Source organism: Centropristis striata, chromosome 12 (assembly GCF_030273125.1).
Source record: "Centropristis striata isolate RG_2023a ecotype Rhode Island chromosome 12, C.striata_1.0, whole genome shotgun sequence".
NCBI classification, from domain to species: domain Eukaryota; kingdom Metazoa; phylum Chordata; class Actinopteri; order Perciformes; family Serranidae; genus Centropristis; species Centropristis striata.
This window is the reverse complement of record NC_081528.1, coordinates 688,497-716,318: the sequence shown is the minus strand read 5'-3', so window position 1 is coordinate 716,318 and position 27,822 is coordinate 688,497. Positions and strand designations below refer to the sequence as shown.

The following is a 27,822-nucleotide window of genomic DNA, read 5'->3' as shown; positions in this document are numbered from 1 at the left end:
GGAGAGCATTGTGCCCTCTTACTGAACCTTTCCTGGAAACCAGTCAGAACCAGATCAGGGTGCAGCTATTTCACTAAGAAACATACGTACAACACGCCACCGGCCTAAAAAAGGGAACTAAGAGGGAAGGTGTCTAGTTTTTAGATGAAATATCACCAGGTGTCCAGTATGGGTTGGCTACTGAGTCACCATACAAAATAGACCAACTGCCACAAAGCCCAACCTGTTGTCTGGTCCCACAGCCAGAAGAAAACGGTGAATTTAGGAACTTTTTGGCACTCTGACTTGTGATCCCGGCGTGGACACAGCAGAGTCCGGCTGCTCATTGCTTTTGGCTTTTGTTCTTTTAATAAATGGTAACCGGTATTCAGTTGTTTTGAGTCTTTTGTAAAAACCAAGTCTAGAAGTAAAGAAGCGGGAGGCTTTAAGAGCCCCGGCTCTAACAGTGTTTAGATATTTAACATGATCCTGCTGGTTGTTCCTGGTCGGCCTGGGTCGCTGTGTGTTTGCTTTGAATCGTGCCGGCTGCTTGGACTCTGTAGACCTGCTCTCACCTCTTACTTTAGTGAGGTGTTTTAGGTCTTCTGGAGGAACCGATAGGCTCAGGGACATGTTGTGGTCTTTTCTACATAATGTAATGTAACAAATCCTGATTATTGAAGGGAACTTGTGAATATAAATCCATGTGGGTGTGAGACAAGCTGCTTGGAGGTGCTACTCTGCTCCCTGAGCTCCTTATTCTTCAGTCGGCCCTCCTTCAGCTGCAGGAACACCCAGGTTATAATAATCCAGCTCCACGTCCTCCCGTCTGCGGGGCTTCTGCACCCTGTAGACCCTGTGGGTCTGGAGAGACATGACGCACACAGATGTCACTTCCTGCTCTCTTCAGTTCAATGAAACAGACAGAGTGCTTCATTTCAGTCGGCGGTCTAAACAACAGACGAGTGTCAGTACCTTAAAATAGAAGTAAAAGACAATGTTCGCCACCAGCAGAATCAGCGTCAGGACGACCGCTCTGATGATAAAAGGTCTCGGATCTGGTGGATCTGATCAAACACACAGACACACACACACAGTGAGACAGTGAGGGAGGTGGAAAGAGAGCGTTTGGTTACCAGGATAACTCTGGTTCTCTGAGCTCTGAGTGACGGATCTTCTGGCTTCTGTCCGCTGGAGGAACGCCTCTTGAAAATGGCGAGTTAGGAGCTCAGGGCTGCTGGGACAGATCTCACTCAGTTCTCAGAGAACCAGAGTTATCCTGGTAACCAAACATGCTCTGTCCTACAGTTCAGTGTTTGCTGTTGTCATTATACACTTTGTATACGTTTGGTTACTATATGAGCTGTGTAACACAATGACAGGAGTCACAGTTGCCCTCATTTATCAAACGGACGTACGCCAGAAAGTGAGCGTAAAGTGGGCGTACGATCATTTCTCCACAAGGCTCGACATTTATCAGTCTGGACATGAGGAGGATCAGATCTCAGTCTGCTCTCAGCTCGTGAACACAAATTAGAGTCAGCGTGAAGTCGACACGTCTGAGAACTGATCTGAGACTATTGATCGATGCCTGGAGCTGATCAAACTCTGTGTGTTTTGTTTTAATGGTGACAAACCAAAACATGTTTTAGCTACATCATTTATTACTAAAACCTCATTAAAAATGAATACACCCTGTGACCGTGAAATTATTTAAACAGAATATTAGCCGAGGATATTAAATGTTGTCTTCTGTTATTTACTGTTATTATTATTATTATTATTATTATTATTATCCTGCTGGTGGTTCTGACTCAATAGAATTATAATAATAATAATATATAATAAAATTGTTGTTGCAGCTGTTGGACGTCAGCGTTTCACTTTCTGACTCTGAGAAATTCCTCTTCTTTTGGATTGAAACATTGTTTACTTCCTGGCTGCAACCACAAAGCTGTGAAACTTTCAGTCTGTGCTCCAAATGTAAAATATTCACTGAACTTGTTTGAGTTTATAATTATAAGTACTTTCATTTCATAAACCTCCGTCGCTGCATATTTCTGTAAAATGTCCTTTTCCTCTTGTTGTTATTTGTAACGGTGCATTTTGCTAATAAAGTGACTTTAGGGGGAAAATCCTCTTTTTATCCGTATTGCGTCCTTCGGTGCCGTAAACTCTCGGGGCGAGCCATCTGAGTCTGGTATATATTATATTATATATATATTATATAATAGTGTGTGGTATTTAAATGATTGTGTGAATGCTGTGATTGGTGAGATACGAACGTTTGATAAATCCCACGTGAACCCTGTTGAAAGACAAAATCTACACTCAGATCTGCTCTCGTTTCGACGATCGTTTGATAAATGAGGGCCAGTGTCACATGCAGAAACAACAACATGCAGGAACTCTGTTGGCAGCTGATCATTTTCAGTCTGTTTGATGAATCTTCTTTAACAAACCTGTAAACATTCAGCTTACCTACAACAGAGACAGAGAGCTGACGGCTCTCAGAGGAGAAGTTATGAGAGAAAACATGGACGTGATAAACACAGCTATAGCTTCCTTGGTGGGCGGGCTCTGCAGCAGGAAACAGGAAGTCAGCAGAGTGATTGACAGCTGGCTGGGTGAGGTTAGGAAACAGGAAGTCAGCAGAGTGATTGACAGCTGGCTGGGTGAGGTTAGGAAACAGGAAGTCAGCAGAGTGATTGACAGCTGGCTGGGTGTAGTTGATTGCTGAGGTGGAGGAGGTGAAGGAGAGCTGGAAGGAGCCTCCTGGGTACTGAGGCTGGATGGAGCAGCTGATGGTGAAGGTGGAGCCTCTGAAAACCTGGAACTCCTCCTGATGCTGCTGCTGCTGGGCCTCAGAGACCCCGTCCATGGAGGAGGACCAGGAGATGTTGGGCTGAAGCAGCAGGTCTGTAAATACAGAGAGGTGATTGGCTGAAACAGGTCTGTAAATACAGAGAGGTGATTGGCTGAAACAGGTCTGTAAATACAGAGAGGTGATTGGCTGAAACAGGTCTGTAAATACAGAGAGGTGATTGGCTGAAGCAGACAGGTTCCTCCAGGTGTGTCCTGTCAGGTGAAGCTCAGCAGTCTATGTCTCCAGAAACAAGAACACTTCTCTACACTTTAGGATGTTTACAGTCCAGTCCATTATAAACCACTGACTGTCACTGTGACAGAGGAAGGAACCCACTGGAAACATTTCTGTCATTCATGATGTCATAGATGATGTCACTGACAGGCTTACCTGAACAGACGAGATCCAGGATAGACCGAGAGGAATATGGAAATGCACAGTCCCTCAGAGCAGATCCAGACTGGACACAGTCAGAGCTGATCCTCCACATAGATCTGCGTGAGGACTGCCTTCTCCGTTTTACAGAAACAGCAGAACCACAGTCTAAGTCTCTGCAGGCAGCTGCTGCTGTCTTCAGGGTCCAGCCAGAGTAACGGCCCTCCACTGGTCTCCATTCTCCTCCATGTTTCAGCCCCAGTGTTCCTGCACAGCGACTGTCTCCTCCCACCAACCTGACACCTGGTTCTGAACACAAACAAGAGAGTCATCAGTAAAAGAATAAAGTGAGTTTGATGAGAACAGAAATGAACCAAATGAAAGCTGCAGCTCCTCTTCTACCTGAGCAGGTGAGTCCAACAGCTCTGCCAGGTGAGCAGGTGTTTCTATCTGAGCCTGATCTTCTACAGTCCAGGAGAGCAGACTCATCTCCTCCACACTGGAACTCTTTGGTCCACATTGGAGCCTCACCTTCTCCATAGAGCGCCCCCTGGAGGACTGAAGGAGCCCCACAGCCAAGCTCCCTGCAGACCACCTCTGCATCCTGCTGGTCAAAGTCAGCTTCACACACTGAGGACCAGCTCTGGTTAGACTGGTCAGACTTCAGCTCCAGTCTGCCTGAGCACAGACTGGTCCCATTCACCAGCCTGACAGAGTCTGGAGAGGAGAGAGAAGAGAAACAGAGAGGTAAAAGACACCAGACACTAAATAAAAGAAGAAAAACACCAGCAGCAATGAAGACAGTGGTGTGGTCCTTTTGTTGTTCAGACCAACAACTAAAACAGATTTTTAACTAAATGATTTAAAAATGATTTAAAACTAAAATCTGAAGAGTGAAATATAAGACTTGCGAGTGATACATTTGAGTTTAATCTACTTTTATTGACATCAACAGGGACAACAACTACATTACCCATAAGGCATGAGCCCTCCTGTCAGGAAACAACTACAGCTACGGTGTCTCAAATCAACCATTATGGAAAATGATCTGCAGGACTGATAAAATAAATAATGAAATGTATGCTGACTGTGTGATGGGCCTTTATTAAGAGAGAGCAAAGCTGCAGTCTACACTGCTCACATGTGCCACCTGGTGGTTGTTGGTGCACACTGCAGCTACTCCAAATATTCTTAAACTGATGCTGATTTATTAGACTTTCCTTTCCTTCGGTCACTAAATGTGTTTTCTCTGACACCTGTCCACAGCTGTAGAGTTACTCTGCTTAGATCCCGTGCTGCTACTCCTGGCTGCTTCTTCAATAGGTGATACACTGACTGTGGATAAATGCCTCATACAACCCCAAGTCAAACATATATCATGGCCCTTTAAATATCTGTTTCAGAACAAAACAGTATTTGCTTCATTGATGGTAAAGTATTTCACCATTGGCAGTTGGCCACTCGCTCACTGTTGCTTCAGCTATCTCACAGGAAGTCATACCCATAATCCTTTCTACAGTAGCACCCCAGGAGTAAGGTGGATAGACACAATCAAAGAAGTTTCATCATGGGCGTCCACAGATTCTTTGAACAAAGTTTTGTGCTGATCAGACTCACTGTGAGTTCAAAAAAGCAAAGTGACAAGGTCCTGGCTGAGCTAAGCCGATCAAAGGCCTGTCCAGTAGGTCATTGGTGACTGTTATGGTGATCAGTGAATAACCTGCTGCTGGAAACCAGTGGCTCACACAGCTGCCAACCTGAAGGAGTCCATTAACATCCACAGGTTACTTATTAAAATGTTTTATGCTTTTACAGAGTCAATTGTAACTTTTGCAATGATTTCTTGGTTTGGCAGCCTCAGTGTGGCAAATAAAAACTGTCTGGGAGGTTTGTTAGAGTGCCCAAAGACCATTGACATCAGCTTGAATGATCTTTGCCATGATAACCAAGTCAGAGCCAGTGAGGAGGAGAAGGCCATTCTAGAGACACTCAGCACCCTCTCTGTGCAGAGTTTCACCTCTTGTCTTCAGGTCGGAGGTACACTTCCCATAGGAAGGCCAAATCAAACAGATATTTAACATCATTTGTTCCTTCAGCTGAGGACACTTCAACAAGAACTGGTGCACTCTCACTGATCTTATTCAAAGCTCATTGCACTAATGATGATTTATTTATTGTATGTTTTTATGTGTTTATGTCTTGCCCCTCAGGGATAATAAAGACTACCCAACCCCTTCAGGCTGGTTGTTGGTAGACCCAGGACACTGCTGAGGCACTGGACATGTATTTTACAGCAGACTCCATCATGGCTGCAGGAGACGGTTCACTGCCATTCTAGCTGGTGCTTGGGTGTCATAGATGATGTCACTGATGGGCTTACCTGAACAGGTGAGATTCGCAATGGAGGAAGAAGAAGGACCTGATGTTACACAGTCCCTCAGAGCAGATCCAGACTGGACACAGTCAGGGCTGATCCACCACACAGATCTGAATGAGGACTCCTCTCTCCGTTCTAGAGAAACAGCAGAACCACAGTCTAACTGTCTGCAGGCAGCTGCTGCTGTCTTCAGGGTCCATTCAGAGTAATCGCCACCCACTGGTCTCCAGTCTTCCAGTTTCACCTCCAGTGTTCCTGAACAGCGACTGTCTCCTCCCACCAACCTGACAGGCTCTGAACACAAACAAGAGAGTCATCAGTAAAAGAATAAAGTGAGTTTGATGAGAACAGAAATGAACCAAATGAAAGCTGCAGCTCCTCTTCTACCTGAGCAGGTGAGTCCAACAGCTCTGCCAGGTGAGGAGGTGTTTCTATCTGAGCCTGAGCTTTTACAGTCCAGGAGAGCAGACTCATCTCCTCCACACTGGAACTTTTTGGTCCACATTGGAGCCTCCCCTTCTCCATAGAGCGCCCCCTGGAGGACTGAAGGAGCCCCACAGCCAAGCTCCCTGCAGACCACCTCTGCATCCTGCTGGTCAAAGTCAGCTTCACACACTGAGGACCAGCTCTGGTTAGACTGGTCAGACTTCAGCTCCAGTCTGCCTGAGCACAGACTGGTCCCATTCACCAGCCTGACAGAGTCTGGAGAGGAGAGAGAAGAGAAACAGAGAGGTAAAAGACACCACACACTAAATAAAAGAAGAAAAACAGCAGCAGCAATGAAGACAGTGGTGTGGTCCTTTTGTTGTTCAGACCAACAATTAAAACGCATTTTTAACTAAATTATTTAAAAATGATTTAAAACTAAAATCTGAAGATGAGTGAAATATAAAACTTGCGAGTGATACTTTTGAGTTTAATCTACTTTTATTGACATCAACAGGGACAACAACTACATTACCTATAAGGCATGAGCCCTCCTGTCAGGAAACAACTACAACTACGGTGTCTTAAAATGGACAAACATCAACCATTATGGAAAATGATCTGCAGGACTGATAAAAGAAATAATGAAATGTATGCTGACTGTGTGATGGGTCTTAAGAGAGAGCAAAGCTGCAGTCTACACTGCTCACATGTGCCACCTGGTGGTTGTTGGTGCACACTGCAGCTACTCCAAATATCCTTAAACTGATGCTGATTTATTAGACTTTCCTCTCCTTCGGTCACTAAATGTGTTTTCTCTGACACCTGTCCACAGCTGTAGAGTTTCTCTGCTTAGATCCCGTGCTGCTACTCCTGGCTGCTTCTTCAGTTGGTGATACACTGAATGTGGATAAATACCTCATACAACCCCAAGTCAAACATATATCATGGCCCTTTAAATATCTGTTTCAGAACAAAACAGTATTTGCTTCATACAAGGCAAAGTATTTCCCCATTGGCAGTTGGCCACTTGCTCACTGTTGCTTCAGCTATCTCACAGGAAGTCATACCCATAATCCTTTCTACATTAGCACCTCCAGGAGTAAGGTGGATAGACACAACCAAAGAAGTTTCATCATGGGCATCCACAGATTCTTTGAGCAAAGTTTTGTGCAGATCAGACTCACTGTGAGTTCAAAAAAGCAAAGTGACGAGGTCCTGGCTGAGCTAAGCCGATCAAAGGCCTGTCCAGTAGGTCATTGGTGACTGTTATGGTGATCAGTGAATAACCTGCTGCTGGAAACCAGTGGCTCACACAGCTGCCGACCTGAAGGAGTCTGTTAACATCCACAGGTCACTTATTAAAATGTTTCATTCTTTTACAGAGTCAATTCTAACTTTTGCAATGATTTCTTGGTTTGGCAGCCTCAGTGTGGCTAATAAAAACTGTCTGGGAGGTTTGTTAGAGTGCCCAAAGACCATTGACATCAGCTTGAATGATCTTTGCCATGTTTACCAAGTCAGAGCCAGTGAGGAGGAGAAGGCCATTCTAGAGACACTCAGCACCCTCTCTGTGCAGAGTTTCACCTCTTGTCTTCAGGTCGGAGGTACACTTCCCATAGGAAGGCCAAATCAAACAGATATTTAACATAATTTGTTCCTTCAGCTGAGGACACTTTAACAAGAACTGATGCACTCTCACTGATCTTATTCAAAGCTCATTGCACTAATGATGATTTATTTATTGTATGTTTTTATGTGATTATGTCTTGCCCCTCAGGGATAATAAAGACTACCCAATCCTTTCAGGCTGGTTGTTGGTAGACCCAGGACACTGCTGAGGCACTGGACATGTATTTTACAGCAGACTCCATCATGGCTGCAGTAGACGGTTCACTGCCATACTAGCTGGTGCTTGTGTGTCATAGATGATGTCACTGATGGGCTTACCTGAACAGCTGAGATTCACAATGAGGGAAGAAGAAACTGATATTACACAGTCCCTCAGAGCAGATCCAGACAGATTACAGTCAGGGCTGATCCACCACACAGATCTGTCTGAGGACTCCTCTCTCCATTCTACAGAAACAGCAGAACCACAGTCTAAGTCTCTGCAGACAGCTGCTGTTGCCTTCAGGGTCCAGATAGAGAAAAAGCCATCCACTGGTCTCCATTCTCCTTTATGTTTCAGCTCCAGTGTTCCTGCACAGCGACTGTCTCCTCCCACCAACCTGACAGGCTCTGAACACAAACAAGAGAGTCATCAGTAAAAGAAGTGAATTTAATTAGAATTAAACTGCTACAGCTGGCTGCTTATTCTGCTTTAATGATTCATTATTTCTCTGTTCTCTATTTTATATTTCTCTTCTCTACCTGGTGAGTTGAGTTTTCCTTCAGCCTGGAGTCCTGACAACAAAATCAGAAGATAAACATCAGAATAAAGCAGCATGATTGGGGCTGTGGACAGAATGAACTCTCTCAGGTTGTTTTGTAAAGATAATACAAGGTATGATGATGATGATGATGATAATAATAATAATAATAATAATAACAATAATAATAATAACTAGAAAATTTCCTCTGGGGGAATTTTGAAAGGGCAATGGGGGCTACTGCCGGTGCGTGTACACTATGATGAGATTCTTCAGAGATTTCAAACTATGCCCTTTAACCTCAAAATGTGTGTGTGTGTGTGTGTGTGTGTGTGTGTGTGTGAATGTGTGTGTAATTAAAATCACATAAAGTTAATGTGTGTGTGTGTGTGTGTGTGTGTGTGTGCGTGTGCGTGTGCATGTTTGAAGCATGTGTATGCATGTGTGAGGAGTGTGCGTGCTTACGCGCATGTGTGTGTGTGTGTGTGTATCTGTAACTGTAATCATATCAAAAATCAAAGGCAATCAGATCAAAGCAATCAACAGAATTAACTGGCACCTGTTAATGTCCCGGAACATTGACAGGTGGAATTTCTGGCCTCGAACAGAAAGCATTTTTGGCAAAACCATAATACCTATCATTGATCCGACTTCACTTTGAGCGTCCCGAGTACTTCCTGAACGTCTACCTATGATTTTTTTTAAAGAAAAATTAAAAAATAGCTTTGTTAGAGCGATCTAAAAAAACTGTTCCATCTTCCTTTTTCCGAAATCTTCCTGCGTTTTTAATATGGGACCCAATGAGGCTGTTGGTGGCGCATCTGTGCGTCCTACGCCCAAACTATAACTCTGACAGCTTTACCAGAGGATTGTGAGTGAGAAGACAAATTTTCCTACATTTCTATGTATAAATTATTTCTGTAGAGTGGAATTTGCGGCCTGGAGCAGAGTTTTCAAATTTATTTTTTGACAATTTTTTCTCTCCCTCAACACTCTGGCGATGATGTCACACACTGTGACACGAACATTCCGTGCAATACACACCCATTATAATCTCAGAATTTCTCCAAAAATGATCATGGTCATTGAACAGGGATTGATAAAAAACTATATGACCTATCGAAACGTGGATTAATACACCGATACACAAGACTTGTGTCTACTGTTTAAACTTTAAATGGAGTCTCTAGGTTAATTCATATTCTGTAGAGAAAAGTAATAGCACACCGATCCCAATCAAACCGCACGTTTTGATATATAATTTGTCCTGCAAATCTTCAAGTTGTAGGACTAGTAGCGGGACGAAATTGCGTCCGGAAGAGGAAGAAGAAAAAATCCACAGTATAACAGTAGTGCAGCACTGGTCCCTACAGCTATTGCTGTATGGGACCAGTGCTCGGTGCGATGGCCCCGAGGCCCTAATAATAAGTACAGAGTAAAACCACCAAAGTTTAAAATGTTTGAACAGCAACAATTACAGAAGTAAGGGATCTAGTTGTCAAACAGAAATCTGCTAGTGAATAAAGAGAAAAAGAAACCTCCAGAAAATGACTGTTAATTCACTCTTGTCTTAGAACTTCCAGGTTACTGTGGAACCTCTCAAAAACATTCTTATATGTCAGCAGCCTGTTGTGAGCCATATTTACATATTAACATTTACATATTTAGAGCCATATTTACATAATAACATTTAAATATTTAGAGCCATATTTACATATTAACATTTACATATTTAGAGCCATATTTACATATTAACATCTCAACCCGTTCTCATTCCCAAAGCGTACTATACCGACGATTTGTCACACCCCTAGACGTATCATACTGGCGCAAAGGGTACCCTTCCACGTCTGTGTGAAACGCTCTGGGTTCTCAATTGACTCCAATATAAACCCGCTCGCGGCGCTGAGAAGCGCTTAGAGCAGAGGCTTACAGCCGTCTATTCACTCCAATAATATCCCGACCACGGCCCTCCATTACACTGCCAGCGACAATCTGAATGGAGAACCGAGGACCCTGTGCACGGAAGTATTTTTCTCCCTATTTTAAGGATTTCTTTTAGTGACATCGTCAACATTTCTCAACACAAACACGTCAAAGTCTCACTGATAATTCAACAATAAAATAGCTTCATGTTGTGGCTCTCAGTATCATTTTTTTCTCCTTCGATTCTGAGAAATAAACTTTTATTCATTTGTTTTACGGCATTCCACTGGCGGACATTTCTCAAATTTTTAGTGAAAAAAAAAAAAATATTTTGACTTTGTTTCTGCATAAAAGTGGATTTTGATTACATTTCTAGCGAGAAATATATGTTTTATGTTCTTAATATTCACTCAGTGAATGTACATAATCACTTTGTGGCGAAGATCTCGCCAGAAAAAGACTTGGTTTAGCTCTATGACAAAGTTTTATTTTTTCACATCTCGGAATCTGAGCACTCAAAGCGCTGTGGGAATCTAAGCCTGTTAGGGCAGATTTCGAAGGTTTGAAAAAAATAAAACTTTGTCATAGAGCTAAACCAAATACATCACCGGAAAGGTCTTGGCCTGGAGAGTAACATATATCAATTTCAAGGTTCTATAATATTCTTGCTTTGAGATATTGACCTTTGAACCTTAACCCTGGGGCATATTTAAATGATTATAACTAAGAGACAAAAAGGGTTACAGACATGAGACCTACTGTTATAGAAAGGTGTTGACATGGACTATAATGTGAGCATAGTCACTAAGGGGTGGGAGTGGGGGGGCTTTAGGATATGCTGAAAAAACAACAAATCCCCCATTGAACAAGACAATATTTAAATTCTGATGCCAAAAATGTGATTGACATCCCCTCAAACCCATGGTAAGCCACTAATTAAGTATTTCCAACTTCCAATTTTAGGTAAAAACCTGTTTTATTAAAAAAAACTACAACTCCCTAGACCTCTCGTTTTGTAGTTCTTCCCTATTAGGGCTGTGAAAACCTATTTCTACCCAATATATCGAATATCACACACTGTCTAATAAATAATTACACTGTATGTATATTATCTATGCTAAAAAAAGACAACAATGTTTGTTTAATGAAGATATTTTAACTAAAACAGGAGAGCAGAGTCGGGGCCATTTACAGTGAAGCGCGATTCAATGAGATCGCACAGCACATCCGCGAGGATAGGACCACATCCGGTTTGATCGCGGTAGATTACAAAATAAAACAGATTTCAAAATAAAACACAGCGGATCGTCTTTTTCTGGCGAGATCTTCGCCACAAAGTGATTATGTACATTCACTGAGTGAATATTAAGAACATAAAACATATATTTCTCGCTAGAAATGTAATCAAAATCCATTTTTATGCAGAAACAAAGTCAAAATATATTTTTTTTTCACTAAAAATGAGAGAAATGTCCGCCAGTGGAATGCCGTAAAACAAACGAATAAAAGTTTATTTCTCAGAATCGAAGGAGAAAAAAATGATACTGAGAGCCACAACATGAAGCTATTTTATTGTTGAATTATCAGTGAGACTTTGATGTGTTTGTGTTTAGAAATGTTGACGATGTCATTAAAAGAAATCCTTAAAATAGGGAGAAAAATACTTCCGTGCACAGGGTCCTCGGTTCTCCATTCAGATTGTCGCTGGCAGCGTCATGGAGGGCCGTGGTCGGGATATTATTGGAGTGAATAGACGGCTGTAAGCCTCTGCTCTAAGCGCTTCTCAGCGCCGCGAGCGGGTTTATATTGGAGTCAATTGAGAGCCCAGAGCCTTTCACACAGACGTGGAAGGGTACCCTTTGCGCCAGTATGATACGTCTAGGGGTGTGACAAATCGTCGGTATATTACGCTTTGGGAATGAGAACGGGTTGAACATTTACATATTTAGAGCCATATTTACATATTAACATTTACATATTTAGAGCCATATTTACATTTGTTGCTAGGCAGCAGCCTCTAGTGGTCATAGTAATAATGATGACGCTGTGGAGGAATTCTCAGAAATGTTTATATGTTTTTTAGATGTTATTAATAACTTTAGAAAAAATCTTGATGAAATAAGTTGATACTTGGTCATTAAAGCTGAATTGGATTAAAACTTATTAAAATGTAATCTTGATGTCTTGTAACCACATTTGTTTTTTAGCATCTTAAAAAATAATCATGTTTAAAAATCTCTCAAACTGTTACTTCAATCAATATATCAACCTGTAGTAATGAAGACATTGTATTTCCTGTGGCTGCTTCACAATAAAAGCCTCCTGTGTTCATCCAGCTGAGGTGTTTTAATGTGAAGCAGCAGCAGGAAACGTGTGTGTTAGCATCAGCTGTAACTTAATGCAGATAGATAGATAGATAGATAGATAGATAGATAGATAGATAGATAGATAGATAGATAGATAGATAGATAGATAGATCGATCGATAGATAGATAGATAGATAGACAGACAGTTAGATAGATAGATAGATAGATAGATAGATAGATAGATAGATAGATAGATAGATAGATAGATAGATAGATAGATAGATAGATAGATAGATGGATGGATGGATGGATGGATGGATGGATGGATGGATGTGAAGTGGCTAATCCTTTGTCCTTTTAGCCAAACAGGTTAGGCTGCTGAGGCGCCGACACACATCACAATAAGCACGCACGGAGACGCTTATCCAGCTCTGATATTTATTAAACGGAACTCCGGTTGACTTTCCCCATCGTCAGTACAAAATAAAACATCTTCACTGAATGCGATGGTTTCTAAATGTGTTTACAAATGTTTGAGTGCGGTCGAAAAACTATTCATACTCCGCCTCCTAACCATCCAAAAAACCCCATTCACAAAAATTAAATAGACACCTGGCCGTGGGAGGCGCACCACGACGTCATCATCCTAATACAAACAAAATAAGTGTCTCCAAGTTCCTTCAGAAATTCCAAACCTCAGAAATAATTTCTTTACAAATAAAAAATAACATAATTAACTTAAAACAAGTTTACCTATTTTCAAATTATATCTAAGTTTTCAATATGGCTCCAACAGGATGGATGGATGGATGGATGGATGGATGGATGGATAGATAGATAGATAGATAGATAGATAGATAGATAGATAGATAGATAGATAGATAGACAGACAGACAGACAGACAGACAGACAGACAGATAGATAGATAGATAGATAGATAGATAGATAGATAGATAGATAGATAGATAGATAGACAGATAGATAGATAGATTGACAGACAGATAGATAGATAGATAGATAGATAGATAGATAGATAGATAGATAGATAGACAGATAGATAGATAGATTGACAGACAGATAGATAGATAGATAGATAGATAGATAGATAGATAGATAGATAGATCACACACTGCATCATTTCCTGTCACCAGTCTGAATCTACTCATCAACTAACTAAACCACTGCACAGAGATCATCACTGAACATATTCACACTGACTGGATGTTAAATTAAAATAATAATAGATTGTATCTGACGAGTGGGCGTTTCCATTTCATCATCAGGGAAAAGGACAAAGTCGACCTTTAGATCAAGTTTTAGTCCAGTGAAAATGACGTTTAGACTCTCTGAGGTGCATTTCTGTGACACTGATCACATGATCAGAAGCTGCTGGCAGATGACAGTTAACAGGACTGTTGTTTGTGTTACCATGACAACCAGGGCGGGCTGAGACGCTCCTATCAGATTAAAGCTGTCAGTGTCAGGTGATCATTTCCTGTTTTCCCATCAGCGGAGCTCCAACTAACCATCATATTAATTACTGACAGAAATATGTTTTTATGATAGTTTTATTTCTTCATCTACTTTCTCTGTTTAACACCGTGTTTAAATGTTGTCTGTGGCTATATAAAGCAAAATCTTGTAAAATATTTTACTTTATTTTATTTTTCCACTTTAATTAATTTAATTCCTATTAACATTTAACTGTCTTGTTCAATATATATTTGTGTATGTAAATAAATAAATAAACATTGTTTAATAATAAATGAAAAGTAATGTATACAATCTGAACAATATTTAGTCAAAGAAAAGTTTACAACAAGCGTATATGTGATCAGTGTGTTGTCTGATTTAAAGATCAATCCAAATATAATTCCATAATGACGTGGTGTTTAAATCAGAGTCCTACCTGAAGTCAGCAGCAGCAGCAGCAGCAGCAGGTGATCCATGTTCAGGTACCGTCCGTCTGCTCTCATCACCTTTAATGTGATCACATTCTGCTGACAGACCACAGCTTGGAGGGCTGTGTTAGTGTTACCATGACGACGGGCTGACATTTTCCTGCCACATTAATGCGTCACAGTCTTCTTGTTATTTCCTGTAGCAGAGAGTCACTCCCACGCAATCAACGCCTCATGTTTTTGAAGTAATATCTATACATATATATATATATATATATGTATATAAAACACATAACTTTTAAAGAAACTAAAAGCACACTACTAAAAATTTGAGAGGAAAAAAACAAGTATCGTGTGTGTGTGTGTGTGTGTGTGTGGTTGTGGTTCTGTGTGTGTGTGTGTGGTTGTGTGTGTGGTTGTGTGTGGTTGTGTGTGTGGTTGTGTGTGTGTGTGTGTGGTTGTGTGTGTGGTTGTGTGTGGTTGTGTGTGTGTGTGTGTGTGTGTGTGTGTGTGGTTGTGTGTGTGTGTGTGGTTGTATGTGTGTGTGTGTGTGTGTGTGTGTGTGTGTGTGTGTGTGTGTCTGCTGATTAAAGATAACCAGTTCCACAGAAATGCAGCTCAGAGAGTAAATATTATCAGTAAATGTGAAGGTGATGAAATCCGACTTATTGACGTTTTCAACTCAGTTAAATGTGAAAGTTTATACAACAACATCACCAAAGCATCAAAACAAAACAGGAACTTTAAAATAATGTTAACATACAACATAAACATTTAAAAAGTCTGTGAAAAGAGCTGACACACAATCCAAGAAATGCAGAAATCTCCAGTCTGGATTGTTCTCTTGTGTTCCTCCAGGTCTTGGTGCCTTAATGTGGCATTTTGTAGCGATTGTTGCACATTTCAATTGATCATCAAGAGAAAAAAAGGTCAAATTTAGCACCAAATCTGTGTAACAAATGCTATCAGCTGACAAACTGCAGCAACAACTTATATAAGTCACAATAGATCATGAGGATAGACTCCATACACTCATATCATAATGTTCTAAACTCAGACACCATCTTCTTTTCCTCCTTTAGCTTATTTAGAGCCTTCAGCATTTTACAAACTGTTTCATTACTAGTAAACTAAAAGAACTTGAAGCTGTTTTCAACCAAGGGAAAGTGGAAGAAAATACGATTATTGGGGACAAAGGGGTGAAAATGGGTCATTTTAGAGGAAAATAGAAATAAATGTAACTTATTAGAGCGGATTGTGTGTTTCTATCTTGTGACGATCTTCTCTTTTCTCATTTCCTGTCAGGTAATGCAGCTGTGGTGAACATAGACATATATACATAGACTCCGCATTGAGCCGGTTGGTCCGTTGCTGCAATACGTCAGCGCGTCCGCCATGTTGGATGTGGCAGATCTGCCCGTAAACTAATAAAAGGAAACGGACTGAACTTCATAAAGCGCCTTTCTACAAAGTGCTTTAAGTTAATGCCTCTTATTCACCCATTCACACACACACACACACACACTAATATATCTGGGAAACAAATAGGCACCAAAAACAACGTATGTAACTTTTAAAGTGATGATTATAAATGTTTACTCCTTATGTTTAGTTAGCACCAAACCAACGTATGTACTTTTCTAATGCTCTGAGTGTTTTCAGCTACTAATGCATGTAACACTGTTACTGTAATGATAAATATTGAAATTTAACATTTAATCTGTGTCTATAATAACCAGATCCTGAAATGTAGATGTGACATGAGGGTTTTCTGAATAAAGAGCTCTAACGTTTACATTTAACTGATTTTGATTAATCGTTTTTATATTCACATTGATGAACATATATACATATATATATATATATATATATATATATATATATATATATGTATACATATATACAGGGAGGGGGTGCACATTTGATGAACATATATACATATATACATATATATATATATGGGTGATTCTTCAATTATGGGAGTTTTTCTGTCCCCAAATTTTGAAAAAATAATGTTCTTTAATCTCCTTTTTTTTCTATTTCAAAAAGTTTATCAATTGGTCTGGAACAAAGATCTTAGCATAGCTTTGATTGTATTTCATGATAATTTTGATATTTTTATAATTTTTTCAAAGTTGTCAGAGCAAAATGTCATTACCATCACAAAAACAAAACACTGATTTTAATACAAAATGATTTGAAAAGCAAAGTTTTCACAATCATTCCAGTAAGTACAAAACATGCTCTTTAAGAATCATATTCTAAATATTTGTAAGTACAATTGAAATACATTTTAACGACATGTTCTCTCTAAATTTTTAATACATTGCCTTGTCTCAACAATTAAATATTGCGTACTAATCAGAATATTTGAATTGCAATGTATATTTTTTTCTGAAAATGCACATTTATTTAAATAACATTACCACAATGATCTCAAGTTAACAAAAAAGCAACATTTTCTATCATAAAATGCATTGTGACGGTAATGACACTGTATTCCGGTAATGACACCATGTTTTGGTAATGACATAAAAATGAACACTGGTGTTTTTCTGTTGTTTTTTTACAACAAACAAAAGATAAAGAAAATACTCCTTTTTTAAAAACAACACCTTTTGAACACTTAACCTTCATTAAAATGAATCACTTGGTAAACTACCACAGCATTGCTTGTGTAATAATGTCTTCTTCAGGCCAGCTGGCTCCTTTCTGCCAATCCAAAAATGATCAAATAGAAAATAACGTTTTCAGCACTCTCAAATAAGTGTGTAGCATTTAATTCATGCACAATGGCGTGACCCAAATTAAACAACAGTCAAGGAGCCGCATCACCGGAACAATAGCATAAAAAGACAAGTAAGAAATACAGTATAGTAAGAAAAATCGTATTTAAGTCATTAAAAAACATAATATATATATGTTTTTTATATCACATTCTGTGACTGCAACAACCACATCAGTAACCAATTGATTTTACACACTAACAATATAAAAACTCATCATGTGCAGAACCTATAGAACCCCAATCGCAGAATTAAAGTGTCTGGCTTTATTTTTTAGCACTTCTTTTAATTAACAGCTTTTAAATATCACTTTGTAAAAACCTATTTTGACAGTTTATAGTGTGCTACCAACATAAACCTTAGACACAAGTTTGTTTCATTCCCTGAGGGAGCACAACATCTCCCACACATTCTCTGGTAGCCTCATGTGGCTTTGTGGGACTGGCTGGAGCTCTGGGACCAGACCAAGCAGCACACAACATCATCCTTCATAGGCCAAAAGAAACGCTTCTTGCCAACTCCCTCTGGTCTTTAGTGTATTCATGGCTCTGTGTTGACAGGAGGTGTATTGGAAGATCTGAAATTCAGTAGCACAGGCAAATTAGTAAGTACCATTGAAATCACTAGGAAGTATTAACAAAGAAGAGAAAGTATTATACAGTAAAGATCAAATTTTCTCCATATTTGTATTTTAATCTTAGCTGAGTATATATGGAGCTGCTCTTTCAACTCTTCATTTATTAGTTGCTTCACCCTGAGATCCTGCAGGAGACCACTCACACTGTTCTTTGCCCTCCTCTCTCTTTCCAGACTCTCCACTCTAGCCAGGGCTTCCCTGAGTCTGGCCCTCACATCCTCATGTGATGAAGGCAGAGCACAGGAGTGGTCCTAGTATAAACAAGGATGGAAATATTATAAATCATGTTATACATATATATATATATTACATCACTCAGTCACAGTCCATCACATCTCTACTAGTACAAATTGTTGGCAACTGTCCCACATTCTGAATCTAATCACTCCTTAATTGTACTGCCAACACTGTGTGTGTGTGTGTGTGTGTGTGTGTGTGTGTGTGTGTGTGTGTGTGTGTCAAGGATGCAGTACTGTTTCAATGTGCATATGTGTATGTACTGTAAGTCTGCCTGACAGAGTGGCAGAGAATGGGAGGTGTTATTAGGGCGGGGGGGGGGTTGAATATAACCAGGGTCATAATGCTCACAGCTGTTTGAGGCATAGCTAGCACTTATTACTCCCAACATTGGGGAGAGGCGGGGCTCGGCCTCTTGGACAAGGTGGGGACAGTCTGACAGGGTCTCCTGAGCCTTCTTGGAGGTCTGAGATGTCCTGGTAACCATGGTAACCACAGGCTAAAGCCAAGGATAGAATATAGAAATGATCTCACAGTGGAATACAAAAAAACATCACTGATTCCTTCACATGAAGAAAGGGAACAAACATTGGTAACGCTTTATATTAAGGTCCTTGTAATAACCATTAATTAACAAGTAATAAGACCCTTGTAAGTCCTTACAAGATGCTTATTAACATTATTGTGTGTTTATAAGCCTATATAAGTGTTAATAATGGCATTATAATACAGTTAATAGCAGGCTACAAGAGATTTATAAGCGCTTATAAGAAACTTGTTAACAGTTTGCAAATGCTTAAGAACATTAATAAAAGCCTCATGAGTATCTTATAATTGTTCATAATAGCATTGCAAACACCCATTATGTCTTTGCCATGCCTTTATTACTCTTCTTTAGTTGCTTATTGATATTAAAATTGCTCATCTATTATTAGTTAATTATGCACTTGTTAACAGTTAACTATGCTTTTTGCAGAGAACCAGAGAAAAGACACAAAATGACCAAAACAGACGTAAAATCACCAGTCATACAAGACCAACAAAAGACATAACTTCACCCAAAACCACACAATGACCAAAAGGCATAAATTAAGGAAAAACAATACAAAATCACAAAAAAGTCACAAATTCACCCCCCAAAATCACAAAAAAGTCACAAAATCACAATAAAAGACACACAGACACCTAAAAAGTTACAAAACCACCAAAATAGATATGTAATGACCACAATTGACACAAAATCACCAAAAAAGTCACAAAATCACCAAAAAGTCACAAAATCACCAAAAGAGACATGTAATGACCAAAAATGACACAAAATTACCAAAATAAAATTATAAAAAGACCCAAAGAAATTCATATAATTACTAAAAAAGGACCCTAAATAACCCAAAAAGACTCAAAATGACCAACTAAAGCCCTTAACTGTCTCCAGCAGATCAGTGTTGGTGTCCATGTTTGACCAAAGGTCAGCATGCGATTCAAACATCTCTTAACTTCCTGCATCAGGTTTTTACTGAACGATGTCACTTCCTGTAGTCACGTCGTCCTCCTAACGACTTCACTTCCCCATTTACATCATTTATTCACTCTTTAAAGTCTTTTAGAGCCCAACAGGAACTGTTTGCTCCTCACCTTAGACACATTCATAAAACATTTGAACATTGTTTTTCAGTTGTAGAGAAGTTTTTAGCAAAAAAAAAAATCCTTCAGAGATTCTAAATATTGTCTCAAAGACCAAAAGGCAAAAATTAAGGAAAAACATCACAAAATCACAAAAAAGTCACAAAAAAGACACAAAATCACAAAAAAGACACAAAATCATCTAAAAAAGTTACAAAATCACCAAAAAACAATCACAAAACCACCAAAAAAGTGTAAATGTAATGACCCAAATTGACACAAAAATGACCAAAAAGTCACGAAATCACCAATAAACTGTCTGTTAGAGTCCAACAGGAAGTGTTTGGTCCTAACCTTAGAGAAGTGCTGACGGAGCACTAATTCATAAAATATCTGAACCTTTTTTTCAGTTATAGAGACTTTTTTAGCAAAAGAAATCCTTCAGAGAATGTAAATATTGTCCCAAAGACAGAGAGACAAAGACAAAGAGCTGATTGTGACTCCAGAATGTATTTAATAATGAATAGTTCATTAAAGAGACTTTGAGAGACAAACAGCTTGACAGGATGATGAAGAGAGAGAAACATGAGGCTCTGCTGCCTCCTGCTGCTCAAACTCAGCAGCACACACATTAGATTTCCTTTATGATTCAAAGTTCAAAGAGTCAAACATTTATTAGAACAGTACAAGTTATTTCACAGCAATGTTCTCTTTGATTTTACACCTTGTTTTTTCTACATTCAGAGCAAATGACATAAAAAGGTAAATCACTTCAATCTGTAAATTAATATAATGGGACATTTCAGATTTTTTTTTAAAGTATTGTTTAATTGCTTAATGGTCTTAAATGTTAAATTACAGTGAATTCTACACGTCGTGTTGCTGGATTTAAAATTAAGGAAACTTTGTTTTCTTACAGTAAAACTTGAAATTAATGTAAAACAAATTGTAACAAGCCTGAGAAGAGAAGACATATTAAAGTAAAAGCTTCATTTATTTTACAGATATATACTTTAAAAACAGATATTTACTGTATATTATCTGTAAAGTAACTTGTAACTGTTTTATCTGTTTATCTGATGGGGAGATGTTGCTTTAATGAATCTCAAATTCAGAAATTCAGTGAGAAAATAAGATAATACAGAAGCAGATAATGTAAAGCAGCAGGAATTCAGATTTGATTGTGAAATGTTTTTAGTTCAGAGCTGCAGTGGTTTCATGGCACTGAATAATATAATAACATATAATAACACATAATAATATTCATGCTGAACTGTCGGTCCGCTCCGTACAGGTTGAACCATTTCAACGAGCAGAGACTCCAGCAGGGGGCGCTGACGGCTGCAGAAGCATTTGGCTCCATTCATTTCAATACAAAATGAGAAAACTTCTCACTTGATTTATTAGCTTAGAAATGTTTTTTGGTCACAATCACTAGTAAAAAATCTTCTTCAAGACAATCTGGTGTTAATAGTGTAAATAATGGCCCCATTTAGAAGGAAATAGAAGATAAGACTCGTATGATTTGGGCCGTGGCTGAACAATGGGCAGAACAATGAGTGTCCAGTAATGTATTTTCACTTAATGACGTATTATTTGAAGGTTTTGTTCATCAAATGTCTTGTTCAGCGTTTGGTTGGACTAACAGACACTCCAAGGAGTCACTGCTCAGTGTTCAGGTCAGTAACATACATTTAGGTTTTGTTTTTTGCCAAAACTAGCATCAGTTAATGCTCCAGTTAATGCTAACGTGAGTCAGTCAGGTTGGTCCGCTCCCCGTTTCCGAAAAAAAGGTGGCGACGAGTGTAACGATGGATGCCTTAAACGGGCCACAAACCGACGAGTGACGTCACGGTGACTACATCCATTATTTATTCAGTCTATTTTTATCATCCACAGACTGGACTCACTGCCTGCTGCCACCCCCTACCAAAGGATCCAATAAACGTGATCCAACATAATCACTAGAGTATTTGCAGGCATTTTCCTCCATTGTCCGAGAGCTATAAACTGTAAACACAAAGCCAGTTATGTGGTCGCCGGCCACTCCTTATAGGCCACGCCCCCAATCGGCCCAACTGATTACACCTCAAGACAAAGAAGACACAGGATGAATGACATGACACAGGAAGGGCAGAGTGAAGGGACGTAACACTGCCAACACAGAGAAGTTTGTATTTGGAGCGAGTCAGGAACAGAACCTGGCTCACCTTTCTCCACAGACCTAACTTCTCTCCCTGAGGGGCCTTGGTCTGGATGCTGACTGGCCCACCAAGCGGACAGACCATCAGTCCCTCTGTGGTAACTAACTCATTCAGGTTCCATTAGAGTGTGTTCCTATGGAGCCCATGCTCCCAACAGAGGGCTGTTTGGTCCCCCAGGTAAAGGGGCTCAACAGGTACTTTACATTAGCTGGATGATGGAAGGGAGACTCGGAATAATGTTTTGCAGAAGTGGCTCCATTGCAGATAGGATACTGGGTGTGGAGGAGCAACAGCAAGAAAAATGTTTATGATACGGAGGCGTTTGTGTGAACGAAAAGACTCAGCCAACAGGTACTGCTGTGTACTGCTACAGCCTTCATGGAAATTCACAATCCTTTGCTTAACTTTGTGAAACAATGGGTTAAGACTTGCTTGGCATTAGGAATTAGGGATTGTGGTCAGAGACACTGAGGAACCAGGCGAACAGGACCTGAACCCAAAGCCAGGGTAAACTGGTTCAGTAAATGTGGTGCTGAGGGTGTGGAGGTGGATCAGAGAGCCAGAGGAGACTCTGTAGAAGGACAGAGTGCCAGCAGGACAGTCCACATACACTGCTACTCTACCAGAGGAGGAGGAGGAGGAGGAGAAGGAGGTGATGATGTTGTTGTGACAGACACGGTAACCTCCTTTAGAGCAGCTCAGACTCCAGGACTGATCATTCCCTCCAAACAAACAGTCTTCTCTTTCTCCGCTCCGTCTGATTCCTCTGTAACTAACTGATATGTCCACCTCCCCGCTCCACTCCACCTCCCAGTAACAGCGACCAGTCAGACCAGCTCTGCACAGCAGCTGAGGCCACCAGTCGAACCTCTCCGGATCTTCAGGATACGACCGGGCCTCTCTCACATTCGTCACCTTCCTGTTGTTGTCGGACAGTTTGAGCTTTCTGTTCACTGTGTTTGTGTTGACTGTGAGTTCACACCAATCTGATGGAGAGAAAAAGACACAAAACAGCTGAAGTTATCGATCTGTGGTCTGATCATTTATCAACACTGTGATCAACTCGTGTTTTATTTGCTCTGGCAGATGAGTCACTCTCATGTTCAGGCTGGTTCCCAGAAGGCCTGGTCCTCAGGGGGACAACCAGCAGCCCTGATCAAATATAAGTCCAGATTCTTTTTCTGTGTGGTTTATTTCTCAGTGACTTTACCTGTAATGTGTGAAAGTTCGCCACCGACAGACCAGGGACCGCCTCATTCAGCACTATGTCACACGTTTCTCTGATTGGTTGCAGGTTTATTCAGAGCAATTTTTGTCTGCATCCACTGATAATGAATGGAGAGGTTCCAGGCTTAGATTTCCATGAATCACATTAAAAACACACTTACACTTCCTCAGACCAGGTCTCAGCCACTGGGCCCCAGCAGGCTCCACCCTGAGAGGAGGAGGGGGAGGTCAGACACTAATACATCAACATGTAGAACTAGTTATCAATGACCTGATATTCTGATTAAAGGGATGGTTCTGCCTATGCCTATACATTCAAATCATTATTATAACATGAGACCATTCTGAAAAATACCCATCTATTCATTTTCCAACACTGATCCAGTATGTTCTAACCCCGGATCTCCTTCTACTTGAGCTGCTGTTAGCGTGTTCAGAATGGAGGCTCTTTCACTCATAAAGGAAACCTGAAAAACTACCTCAGAGTGTCCAGTCTCCAGGGTGGATTGTCCCGTCCGGCCGACAGCAGTCCTGAGTCTCCTGGATGGTTGTAGCTCAGGTCCAGCTCTCTCAGGTGGGAGGGGTTGGAGCTCAGAGCTGAGGCCAAAGAAGCACAGCCTTCCTCTGAGATCATACAGCCTGACAACCTGGGTTGTGGGCAAGGGATTTTTTGGGGGGGAGATAGCAGGTCAAAGGTAGGTAGATGTACACCACACAGAGGTGGTGTACATCATCTGAAAGCTGGAACCTAAAGATTAATCTGAGATACAGCTCAGGACTGTGAGTTAGGCCGATTTGACAATAATTTGAAAAGAGAAAGCATCTAGGAGTTTATCAATTATTATCGATCTCAATTAAAATGATCAGTTGAACATGTTGATGATTTCTGACCTGAGAGTTTCCAGAGCAGATAGTGGACTCTCTAGTGCAGGACACAGCTGCTTCACTCCTGCATCCAGCAGGTCGTTGTTACTCAGGTCCAGGTCTCTCAGACTAGAGGACTGGGAGCTGAGGACTGAGGACAGAGCTCCACAGCTTCTCTCTGACAGGTTACAGCTGCTCAGTCTGAAGAGGAAGGAAAACTGTACTGTGATCAGGTTCCAACATCAAAGACTAATGAAAGGACAACAAAACTAACATAACTATGTTCATGTTTAACTGACGATCAGTGGAACATCTTTATGAATCCTGACCTGAGATTTTGAAGTTTACAGTGTGGACTCTCTAGTCCAGGAGACAGCTGCTTCACTCCTGCATCCTGCAGGTCGTTGTCACTCAGATCCAGGTCTCTCAGACTAGAGGACTGGGAGCTGAGGACTGAGGACAGAGCTTCACAGCTTCTCTCTGAGAGGTTACAACCACTCAGTCTGAAAAGAAAATGAGAAAATTAAGTTGTTCTTTTGGTAATTCCAGTGCATCATTATTGTTTTGATAAAACCAAATATCTCTGTACTCACAGAGCTTTGTTGGAGGCTTTGACAACTGGCAGCAGCCTCAGAAGAGCCTCCTCTGAAGCAGAGTATTTCTTCAGGTCAAACACGTTCAGATCTGTCCCGGATGACAGTAAGATGAAGGCCAGAGCTGACCACTGAGCAGGAGACAGTTTATCTGAGGAGAGACTTCCTGATCTCAGGGACTGTTGGATCTCCTCCACTAGAGAACGATCATTCAGTTCATTCAGACAGTGGAACAGGTTGATGCTTTTCTCTGCAGACGGATCTTCACTGATCTTCTTCTTGATGTACTGGACTGTTTCTTGATTGGTCTGTGAGCTACTTCCTGTCTGTGTCAGCAGACCTCTGAGGAGATTCTGATTGGTCTCCAGAGAAAGACCCAGGAGGAAGCGGAGGAACATGTCCAGGTGTCCGTTTGGACTCTGTAAGACCTTGTCCACAGCACTCTGGTAGAGATGTTTTGGTCTGGCCACTTTTGACAACCGGGGCGCTATTTGTTGATCTGTCATCAGATTGACTCCAGAGTTGATGAAGGTGAGATGGACATGAAGAGCAGCCAGAAACTCCTGAACACTCAGATGGATGAAGCAGAACACCCTGTCCTGGTACAGTCCACTTTCCTCTCTAAAGACCTGTGTGAACACTCCTGAGTACACTGAGGCTGCTGTGATATCGATGCCACACTCTTTCAGGTCTGAGTCATAGAAGATCAGGTTTCCTTTCTGCAGCTGATCAAAAGCCAGTTTTCCCAAAGACTCAATCATCTTCCTGCTCTCTGGACTCCAGTGTGGATCTGTCTCAGCTCCTCCATCATACTTGATGTACTTCAGTTTGGACTGAACCACCAGGAAGTGGATGTACATCTCAGTCAGGGTCTTGGGCAGCTCTCCTCTCTTTCTGGTTTTCAACATATCCAGAACTGTAGCAGAGATCCAGCAGAAGACTGGGATGTGGCACATGATGTGGAGGCTTCGTGATGTCTTGATGTGGGAGATGATCCTGCCGGCCTGCTCCTCTTCTCTGAATCTCTTCCTGAAGTACTCCTCCTTCTGAGGGTCAGTGAACCCTCTGACCTCTGTCACCATGCCAACACAGTCAGCAGGGATCTGATTGGCTGCTGCAGGTCGTGTGGTTATCCAGAGGCGAGCAGAGGGAAGCAGTTTCCCCCTGATGAGGTTTGTCAGCAGCACATCCACTGAGGAGGACTCTGTGACATCAGTCAGGATCTGAGTGTTGTGGAATGGAAGTCCAGAGGAAGTCGACACTCATCCAGACCGTCAAAGATCAACACAACGTGGAACTCTTCAAACCTGCAGATTCCTGCTGCTTTGGTTTCACGAAAGAAGAGATGAACAAGTTCCACCAAGCTGAACTTTTTCTCTTTCAGCACATTCAGCTCTCTGAAGGTGAATGGGAATATGAACATTATGTCCTGGTTGGTTCTGTCTTCAGCCCAGTCCAGAGTGAACTTCTGTGTTAAGACTGTCTTCCCAATGCCAGCCACTCCCTTTGTCAGCACTGTTCTGATTGGTTCATCTCTTCCAGGTGGGGCTTTAAAGATGTCTTCTTGACGGATTCTTGTTTCTGGTCTGTCTGGTTTCCTGGATGCTGTTTCAATCTGTCTGACCTCATGTTCGTTATTGACCTCTGCAGTCCCTCCCTCTGTGATGTAGAGATCTGTGTAGATCTGATTCAGAAGGGTTGGGTTTCCTTCTTTAGAGGTCCCCTCAAACACACACTGGAACTTCTTCTTCAGGTTGGACTTCAGTTTCCGTTGACAAACTCCAGAGTGACTTTCTGCATCAACAAACAACAAATATGATCAATGAATTCATTAGAAAGTGAATATTTTGGTTTAAATCTACTTATGAGTCATCAGTAAGTCCCATTTATCCAGCATGGTAATCTTTAGAGAGGTGGTCTTACTGCTCTGCAGACAGTCAGCCAGGTCTTTCTGCTCCATCGTCCTCAGGAAGTGCAGTGTAATCTTCAGAAAGGCCTCTCTGCTGCTGCTCATCTGCTCTTCATCCCCCTCATCCTCTCTCTGGGTCTCTGAGGATTCTGGGTAATCTGGACTCAGAACCTGCTGAAACTTCTTCAGCTCGTTCTTCACAAAAGTGACGATGTTCTCCTCCAGCAGCTGGAACAGAGTGTTACATAAATGACACAAACTGAAGTCATGGAATCAAACATCATGTTGGACAGATCCACTGGTCTATAAAGTGCAGTATGGAGATGATTGTGAACAGAATAAATGTAAAAGAAGTTATTGTACATGTACAGACCATAAATATGGAGTCCAGGTGTGTCTGACCACCGGGAACCTCTGAGCTCTCCTGGCCCACTCTGAGGAGGAAAACACAAGGTCCATGGTGTCATGTTTGGTTACACTGAATCAGATCGTTTCTTTTGATGACAAAGGTCTCCTGGTAAAGGGGTCATGCAAGAGGACCCCAGCCTGGAGTCACCCCACAGAGCCCAGGACCTGCAAGGTGCCAGAAGCTTCCATACAAAAAAAAATAGTAGAATATCACTGTGGTTAAGTTTCACCACAGACCGATACTACTAACATCATCACTAAAGACCACTACTACACTACACGACAAAACCTGGATCATTAGAAAGTTTTTATTTTGACAGCAACTTACTTTTCAGCAGATAGATGTGTCTGTTTAAAATCAAGAATGAAATCTCTTGACTGGCCACTTTTGAAGGACACACAGCTGGCTGCAGGTTCAGGAGGTTCTGGTTTCTGATGGGTCCTGAAAGAAATAGCAGCATTGAGAAACTTGCATGTTGAGTGAACGTCTTCCTGCAAAAAACTACTGAATATCATGAAGTCATATCATCATGACCACAGACCAATACAACTATCATAACCACAGACTACTACTACTATCACCATCACAGACCACTACTACTATCACCACAGACCACTACTACTATAATCATCACCACAGACCACTACTACTATCATCACCACCACAGACCAATACAACTACCATCACCACAGACTACTACTACTATTACTACTATCAGCATCACAGACCACTACTACTACTATCATCACAGACCACTACTACTATTATCATCACAGACCACTACTATTATCATCACAGACCACCA

The 27,822-nt window shown here is 41.0% G+C and overlaps 1 protein-coding gene and 1 pseudogene across 1 annotated transcript; both read right to left on the bottom strand.

Annotated features, from left to right (window-relative positions):
* Positions 1-710: 710 nt before the first annotated feature.
* LOC131982213 (uncharacterized) lies at positions 711-18,675 on the bottom strand. Its single transcript, XM_059346810.1, has 6 exons — positions 18,578-18,675; positions 3,623-4,056; positions 3,236-3,529; positions 2,461-2,898; positions 955-1,037; positions 711-843 (listed from the first exon to the last, which is right to left on the bottom strand). Exons 1-6 carry the CDS (start codon positions 18,673-18,675, stop codon positions 736-738), a joined length of 1,455 nt encoding a protein of 484 aa, XP_059202793.1. The 3' UTR covers positions 711-735.
* Positions 18,676-20,309: 1,634 nt separating this feature from the next.
* On the bottom strand, positions 20,310-27,459 carry LOC131982363 (NLR family CARD domain-containing protein 3-like; annotated as a pseudogene).
* Between the last annotated feature and the right edge of the window lie 363 nt (positions 27,460-27,822).

Coding starts and splice junctions, on each gene's coding strand:
- LOC131982213 (XM_059346810.1), bottom strand. CDS start 18,675: ATGGTTACCAGGACATCTCAGACCTCCAAGAAGGCTCAGGAGACCCTG. Junction 4,057..18,577: donor GAGCCCCGCCTCTCCCCAAT/GTTGGGAGTAAT, acceptor AATCTGTTTTAG/TTGTTGGTCTGAACAACAAA. Junction 1,038..2,460: donor GCTCTCTGTCTCTGTTGTAG/GTAAGCTGAATG, acceptor CAGATCCACCAG/ATCCGAGACCTTTTATCATC.